The following is an 8,737-nucleotide window of genomic DNA, read 5'->3' as shown; positions in this document are numbered from 1 at the left end:
CAGGCTAAATGCTTGTGCAGCAGACCCTTCGCTGACGCTGCCATCTGGCCTGTTATTACATTTTAAAAACAACTAGTTATCGGTATTCAGATGTTTAAAAGAACAGGTTGGGGGCTGGAGAGATGGCTCAGTATCAGCACTGGCTGCTCTTGCAGAGGACCTGAATTCAGGCACCTAAATGGTGGCTCACAACCTTATATAACTCCAGTTCCCAGCGATCTTTTAGACTCTGTGGGCACTGCATACATGCAGTGTACAAACATATATGCAGGCAAACACCAAAACACACAAAATCTTTAAAATACAGGGCCAGGTGGTGAAAGTGCACGCCTTTAATCCCCGCACTCAGGAGGCAGAGGCAGGCGGATCTCTGAGTTTGAGGCCAGCCTGGTCTACAGAGTGAGTTGCAGGACAGCCAGAGCTGTGACACAGAGAAACCCTGTCTTGGAAACCAAAATAAATAAAAGAATGAGGTAGACCCCTGCACACAGCAGACAAGTTTCCAAATCTGTCACGAAGCTCAGGGTCATCCTTGGCTACACAATTTGAGTGAGAATATCGTTTTGTGACTGTTTGTTTACTTTGGAAAATAATATGCCAAAGATACCATGGTACTAAATAGTCTTGCTCAGTTCTATGTACAGTGCATCATAGCTTCCCAAGAGACAGACATGCCATTGATCACCAGTTAGGCTTCTAGTCCAGCATTCTTGGTGTATGCTCACTGTAGCCAGTGTTCAAGCTGAGGTTAGCCCCTGTACCAATGTGTGTGGTTTTAGTTTCCTGGCCTAATCTGTTTTCTGTTGCTGTAACAGATTACCCAACACCAGGTGGTTGATAAATCATGTTTGGCTCATGGTGCTGGGGCTAGGGAGTCCCAGAGTGTCGTTCTGTGCTCATGACCTGGTGACCAGAGGGGCCTCGGCACAGGTCTCTCCTAGGCTTTCCTGGGGTCGGCAGCAGCGCTGCCGCAGATGTGTGGGAGTCCAGCTCCACCTGCTCCCTCCTGACAAGGGGTCTGGGTGGAGGAGAGAGGAACGAGGAATCCTGGGTAAGGTAGACCTGGATGACAGCGAGAAAGACAAACACAGGATAGCTGTGCTGGGAGGGCCTAGGTCAATACCCAGCAGCCTCGAAGTTTATTCAAGAGGGCTTTTTTTTTTTTCCCGAGACAGGGTTTCTCTGTGTAGCTTTGGAGCCTGTCCTGGATCTCACTCTGTAGACCAGGCTGGCCTCGAACTCACAGAGATCTGCCTGCCTCTGCCTCCCCAGTGCCAGGATTAAAGGTGTGTGCCACCACCGCCCGGCTCAAAAGGGCTTTTTATACAAATGCCAAGGGGAGACCCAAAAGACCTCCCCCTTGCAAGATCAAAGCACACCATACAGCCAAGTGTAGACCCTTCCAAACACCTGGTAAACACGCCCGAGGCCAAATCATCTCCTTACACACCCTGCTGGGTAAAGCAAGCTCAGATTCTCAGGTCTTACTAGATAGCCTCTATGGGCCTCCACACTTGGCTCTCTCCTGTTTGAGGCATCTGGATCTGAGGCTGGCTTCATCCTTCCTCCTGCCTCCACCCTCAAATGCAGAGCATTCACAACTCTTTCCCTAAAGCCACTGCTGATCAGCCAGGCATGGCGGGCATACCATCACCTAGGAAGTTGAAGTAGGACTGCTACAAGTTTGAAGACGACTAGTTACATGTGTTTGTCACAAAAGTGAAATAAATAAGCCAGTCGGGCGGTGGTGGCACACACCTTTAATCCCAGCACTGGGGAGGCAGAGGCAGGCGGAGCTCTGTGAGTTTGAGGCCAGCCTGGTCTACAGAGTGAGATCCAGGAAAGGCACAAAAAACTACACAGAGAAACCCTGTCTCGAAAAACTAAAACAAACAAAAAAACTAAAGTTTCCACCCACAACTATTACAAGACTCAAGTTTGCAGATGGGTTGCTTCCAACCCATGAAATTAGGGGGGGCCTGTTTGTATCATAGCTGGATGGCAGGGCTCCCCTCATTGAGGGATGAATATTTTATTTGAAAGACAGGGATGCTGGGGCCCAGCTTATTCTTTTCAGTTCAGGGAATGGTGCAGCCACAGTGGGCACATTTTCCCAGCCAGTTATCATCATCAAGATCATCCTCATAGGTTCGCCCAGAGGCCCCCTGGGCCTATCCCAGGTCATTCTCGATTGTACCAGGTGGACGACTGGTAATAATTTTACAGGAGCTCACGGCTACCAGACTACTACATCCATTCATTCAAGATAGGGTCTCATAGTGTGCAGACTAGCTCTGAACTCTGGGTAATTCTGTCTCTTCTTTTTTTTGGGGGGGGGGTTCGAGACAGGGTTTCTTTGTGTAGCTTTGCACCTTTCCTAGAACTCACTTGGTAGCACAGGCTGGCCTCGAACTCACAGAGATCTGCCTGGCTCTGCCTCCTGAGTGCTGGGGTTAAAGGCGTGCGCCACCACCGCCTGGCCCTCTCTCTTCTTTACAGCAGGTTCCAGGGCAATAATAGATTAAGTGTTAATATTGTTAACAGTGAATACAATCTCTGCTGGGTTGTCAACAAAGTAATACCCACAGAGAACAAGTGAGCCTCAAGGCTTGCTGGACAGGGATAAGTGTACTCACTCATCCAGCAGATGAACTATATTCCTTCAGAGGCGCCCACTGAGCGATGCCTGGAGAATAGGGGTGGGACTAGTTGTTGCTCCATCGGGCTTTGTGATAACTTCCGTGTGTGCTGCACCCACAATCACATGAAGAGGCCAGGAAATGTGTGCACTACTCTGTCTCGCTCTCCACATTCTTCCCTGGAAACAAGACCTCTCACTGAACCTGGAGCAAGGCTGGTGGCCAGTGAGCATCCTCCTGCCTGACTCTGGCAGAGGCAATAGTCACATGGGCATGGCCACTCCTGACTTGATGAGGTTGTGGGTGAGATCAAACTCTGGTCCTCACACACAGCACTCTTAGCCACTCAGCCCTTCTCATTTTTTATCCATTTATTTATTTAGTGTATGTGGGGAGTGTACATGCCATGTTCAATGTGGAGGTGGGGGTGTGTGTGGGGTGCTACTTGGAGTCATCTCTTCCACTGTGGGTTTTAGGGATCAAACTTAGGTCACAAGGCTTGGCGACAAAGTACCTTTACCGATTGGGCCTTCTTTTGTTAAGACAGGTCTCGTGAAGCTTAGGCTGGCTTTGACCTCACTATGTAGTTGGCCTTGAATTCCTGACTCTGATTCCTGTGCATTGAGCATTGAACTGAAACCACATCCTATGGCTTTAGGACAATTACGTGGCTGTCTGGTGAAATACCAGGGACTGGACCCTGGGCCTCATACCTGCTAGGGAAGCAGACGCCTGTGATGCCTGGCCTTTTAGGTTTCCCCGTATTTTGGAGTATTCTGTGAGAAGTCAGGGCTGCCACAGTAAGACCACATGGGTTGCAAAGTTTTGGTCTTGGCCTCAGTGAATGGGGATTCATTCAGGTTCCCAGAGAGGTTCATTAGGAGGCAGGGTCATTGACTGAGAAGGGCAAAGCCCAGCTGAGTAGCAAGGAGAGAGACAGGCCTCCCTTGGCAGAATCTAGTTGTCCAGAATTACTAGGGAGGTGGGGAGGGGCAGTGGGTTGGGAAATACTAAGCAGAGGGCCAGGTGTGGTGGTGCGTGCCTTTAACCCCAGCCCTGGGGAAGCAGAGGCCCTGTGCAGGGGTGCGAGTGGGTATGTGGAACCGGCTGGTGAGAAGGCTCGGTGGGTAAAGGCACTTGTCAAACCCGAGTTCAATTCCTGGGGACACTGAAACGGCAGTCAAGAACCCATCCTGGTTCAGCTGTCCTCTCACCTCCACACATGGGCCAGGGAGGTGCACTTTCCCCCACAGACATTTTCCCTTTCTGATGTTCCCCTGCCCTTGATTGTTCAGGGCAGGGTTTCTCTGTATCTAGCTGTTCTGGAACTCACTCTGGCCTCCAGTTCTGCTGGGATTAAAGGCATGCACCACCACAGCTCAGCTCTCCTATTGCTCCCCGAGCCCCAGATAAGGTATATGTGTAACAGCCCAGACTGTTCTGGAACATGCTTTGTAGACCAGGTTGGCCTCGAACTCAGGGAGATCCGTCTGCTTCTGACTCTTGAGTGCTGGGATTAAAGGCGTGTGCACTACCAGCCGGCTCCTATTGCTTTTTAATTTTGTGTTCTGCCTCTGTGTTTGTATGTACACCATGTGTGTCCTGTGCCCAAGGAGGCCAGAAGAGGACATCAGATGCTCTGGAACTGGAGTTACAGTTGTGAGCTGCCAATGTGGGTGCTGGAAATCAAACCAGGATCTTCTAGAACAGCAGGTGTTCTTAATGGCTGGACCATATCTTCAGAACCCCTCCCTCACTTCCATTGCTTTAAACCAGGATACCTGAGTGTCCCTCCTCAGGATGGGACTGGGGTTAACAAGGAAAGTGGTGTTTAGCATTCCACATCTCATCCACTGTTATGAAGATAATAAGACGGAGTAAACTGGGACAGGAGAGCTCAGAGGCAGCTGAAGGGAACGTGGGGGAGTTGGTTTTACCAGTAAGTTAGACCCCTGGTCCGAGCAGAAGGCTGGGTAGACACAGGCTTGAGCAGGACTGTGACCTAGGAGATCAGACAGGGTCACTGTCCCTGACCCACCGGCTGCCTTGCAGGTCAGGACAATAGGATGGGGGTTAGGGCAGCCTAGGTGCTAGAAGAATCAAGACAGTAAGGCCCAAGCTTTGTCAGGGAAGAAGTCACTGAGTTCTGCAGGGAGATCTCATACTGTGAGTAAGAATCTTCTGGAACCATCTCGGGTGAGCAGGTGTAGACTTTGGTTTGCTGTGAGCCACACAGTCTAGACAAGACTATAATGTCCTTTATGGATTTCAGGCCTGTGCTGTTGTCTGGCTATTATTATTGCTATTACTATTTTATTCGTGTTTCCCCTGTATGTATGTCTGTGTGAGTGTTGGATCCTGGAGTTACAGAGTTGTAAAGGTGCCATGTGGATGCTGGGAATTAAACCCAGGTCCTCTGGAAGAGCAATCAGTGCTCTTAACCAATGAGCCATCTCTCCAGCCCCTGTTGTCTGTCTTTTACACTGAGGTCTTGGACCTGAGCTCAGATTATCTTTCTCCAAAGCCAAGCATATCACCACTGAGCGATCTCTGCAGCCCCAAGATCAGGACATCATAAAGGGTTTTCACAAAAAAAAAAAAAAAAAAAAAAAAAATAGGATTTCCTGGAGGGGCACAGGAAATCTCAAGACTGTCAGGATTCCTCGCAAACTCAAATGCACCTTTCCTCCTCGTATAATCTTGGTGTGGCGGTTCCAGCAGGCAAGGAGGTGTCTAACAGAGGCAAGAGAATTAGGAGATGTCTGAGACCCTGGCATAACAGACCCGAAGACACAAGGCTCACAGTTAAGGGCTTGGTGGCCAGCAGAAATGAAATCCAATGCCAGAGATGTTAGCACACAGCTCCAAGAGATTCCGGGCACTCTTTCAGCCCCCGAGGGCACTGAAGTCACCTACACAAACCCACCAGACACATACACATGGTTAAAATAAATCTGTTTTTGTCTTTTGAGACAGAGTTTCTTTGTATAGTCCTGGCTGTCCTGGAATTCGCAATGTAGACCAGGCTTGCCTCAAACTGCCTGCCTCTGCCTCCTCTAAGTGCTGGAATTAAAGGCGTGTGCCACTATGCCTGGCAAACTAAGACACATTTTTTTTTCTTTTAAAAAGCCGGTAGTATAGCTCTGTGTTTGTCTAGTACGCACGCATTCCTGGCTTCCAATTTTAACACCCCCTAACCCCGGCGCACGCCTGTCGACGCAGCACTCAAGCGCCGACAGACGCATCGGGAGTGTGAGATCACCCGCAACAATACGGGGAGCTAGAGGTCAGCCTGAACTTCCTGAGACCCAATCTCCAAAAAGCAGACGTAAACAATAAAGTAACGTGAACAGGGGGCTGGCTGTGGACGGCTGCTTTCAGTTCTTCCCTAGGTCTGCACGAGTCTGCACCGTCGCTTCAGAAGACTCGTCGCTGCTCCTCTTCTGTCTGAGGCCGTTGGGAAGCCGGACGCCCCCATGTTCAAACTTCTTACCCAAAAGGCGCAGATCGGAACGGAAGCACCCGAGCCGGGATCGTGTGCTTGACTAGCCAAGCCTGGACGGTGCGGGAGGCTGTGAAGGACGCACAAGCCCCAACTCACGCCGGCGCCGCTCCACACTACCGCGTCGCGGACTAGCGGGGTCCGGCGCCTGCGCCGAGAAGCTCCCACGCATGCGCCTCGCGAGCCCCGCCGCGCGTGATTCCTCACGCAGCCTCTTCCCGCCCTCCTCCAGTCCTCACTTCCGGGGTTTCCCAGCGACGGCCGTAAGTGGCGCGCAGAAGCGGCCCGCGAGGCCGCCGTAAACGGCTCCCTTTGCGACACTTCCGGCCGGCTTCTGTGGCCGGTGCTGGTGGGCGATCGTGAGGCGCCGGAGGACGTTCCCAGCGGCTGCAGCCATGGAGATGCCGCTGCCGCCAGACGGTGAGGCCCATCCTTGAGCGGAGGTCGTTAGGTTCTCCCCGCGTGCCCCCGCCGGCCGGCCGTGCCTCTCCGAGTTCCCGGATCGGAGACGAAGCGCGCTGCGGCCTCGCCGCTCCTCCCGCGGCCTCTCCCGTGGGTCCCCGCATTCCAGCGCGCGCGCTTGGCCCCATTCAGGACCCGTACTCGGCCGCCTTGCCGCGGCCCGCCCCAGAGGACCCCGGCCGGGTCTCCGGGTTCGGGCTGCCCCCATTGACGTCTTTTCCTCCGTCCTGCAGACCAGGAGCTTCGAAATGTCATCGATAAGCTCGCTCAGTTCGTGGCTCGCAACGGGCCCGAGTTCGAGAAAATGACGATGGAGAAGCAGAAGGACAACCCGAAATTCTCGTTTCTGTTCGGAGGCGAGTTCTACAGTTACTACAAGTGCAAGCTGGCTCTGGAGCAGCAGCAGCGTGAGTCCCCCCGGCCCTCGGCCGCCTCGGAGCTCAGTCCGGGCCCCGCCGCAGCCTCTTTCTTTGGGGGTCGCATGTTGTTTCCTCTGCAGAGCTGAGCGGTTGTCTCCGCTGTTCTTTCTGTTGTTCCCGGGGCCCTGCATCAAGGTAGACTTTTGAGTACATGGGTTATATAGAGTCGTAGAAGTGTCACAGATTCACTTCCCGGGCGCCGGGTCGGGAGTTTCTGGATTTCTTTGCAGAGGGGATGATGGGTATGCAGGAAGGCGGGAAGCAGAGGCTTGTACCTGGGGCAGGAACTGTGTAGTTCATCCTTCGGGCTGAGGCCAGAGGGTTCTGTGCATTTCAGATGTATAGGTCAAAAAGTTTTCCCTTTAGTTTTTGCAACGTTTTTTTTCTCTTATTTATTATTTTTTTTTTAAATTTTTTACATGGTTTTCTACGTAGAGTTTCTCTGTGTAGCCCTCACTATCCTGGAGCTAGCTTTGTAGACTAGGATAGCCTCAAACTGCCAGCTTCTGCCATCCAAGTGCTGGGATTAAAGACGTGCACCACCCCGCCTGGCCTAACTGTATCTTAAATGCCCATCTAGGTGAGCATCAATAAAAACATGATAAAAAATAATAAAAAAATAAAAATTTTAGAGCCAAGTGTGTTGGGACTGGGTCAGCCCTTTAATTCCAGCACTCAGAAGGCAGAGGCAGGTGGATCTCTGAGTTTGAGGCCAGCCTGGTCTACAGATCAAGTTCCATTTTAGGCAGTGCTGCACAGACCCTGTCTCAAAAAAATGAAAAAATAAAGTAGGAAGCACAGCTGGCCTTTGAGGGTCTCACTGTAGCCTGAGTTGGTCTGCCAGCCTGTTACGCAGGCTGGCTTCCAACTCAAACCAAACCTCCTACATCGGCTTTTCAGGTGGTGGGATTACAAGTGTAAGCCAGCATACCCAATGGTATGGTAACCATGTCAACAGATGGTGTGGGTCCTGAGGTCAGGACTCAACATCTGTCATACCCAGAGTAGCTCTCTAGCCTCTGGATAAGCTGTTGAAATGAGTGCCTGTCCTCGAAAAGCCATGGGATTCAAAGCTGACAGCTGCCGAGCCACAGTCCTCTGATGCCAAATATTCTTTGTTGTGCTCTAGCAATGTGTTGTAGGTGATTGGTAGGAAGCTTGTAGGACAGACAGACTTGAGCCCACAGAGCATAGGGACTTGAAGAAGTGGTATGTTCAGAGAGGAGCCACCAGTGGCCACAAGTGTGGACGGAGGGAGGGTTTAATGTGGAGAGTTTTGATATACCACGGTAGGTGCTGGAGTCTTGTTGGTCATAATGTTTTGTTTCCTGTTTAGTCTTGGTAGAGGTCAGTTGTTTGATGTCACCAGCAGGTGTCTGGTCATTCCTTAGCCCCCAGAGCCCCAAGTTCATAACCATTCAAAGGCAGCAAGAACTATAAGAGGGTTCCAGCACAACAGGCTGGAGTTGGGGAGGGAGGTGATTGATGGTCACCCCTTATGAAGGTGGTCATGAGCATGGAGGCAGGTGGGCTCAAAGGCAGACCCCCTTGGGGATGGGTGAGGGAAGACAAAGTAGGAGAAAGTTTTGACAGTGCCTGGGAGCTACACAGGAAGTCCGTGCCCACCCTTCCCACCCAGACAGTCACTTGTTGGGGCCATAGACTTAAAGCTGTAGCAGGGAAAGGAAAGTGCATGGAAGCCAGGGGCAGATTGG

The 8,737-nt window shown here is 51.6% G+C and overlaps 1 protein-coding gene across 2 annotated transcripts in view; it reads left to right on the top strand.

Annotated features, from left to right (window-relative positions):
• Positions 1 to 6,389: 6,389 nt before the first annotated feature.
• Positions 6,390 to 8,737, top strand: part of LOC114709564 (calcium homeostasis endoplasmic reticulum protein) — a 13,447-nt gene continuing 11,099 nt past the window's right edge. For both annotated transcript variants that reach the window (XM_028893484.2, XM_028893483.2), the window contains exons 1-2: positions 6,390 to 6,561; positions 6,837 to 7,010. In XM_028893484.2, the coding sequence (XP_028749317.1) occupies positions 6,537 to 6,561; positions 6,837 to 7,010 (199 nt within the window). In that variant the 5' untranslated portion in view covers positions 6,390 to 6,536. The remainder of the gene's footprint in view (positions 6,562 to 6,836; positions 7,011 to 8,737) is intronic.

Source organism: Peromyscus leucopus, chromosome 17 (assembly GCF_004664715.2).
Source record: "Peromyscus leucopus breed LL Stock chromosome 17, UCI_PerLeu_2.1, whole genome shotgun sequence".
NCBI lineage: Eukaryota > Metazoa > Chordata > Mammalia > Rodentia > Cricetidae > Peromyscus > Peromyscus leucopus.
Note: the sequence above shows the minus strand (reverse complement) of the source record. Positions and strands in the feature narration are given on the sequence as shown.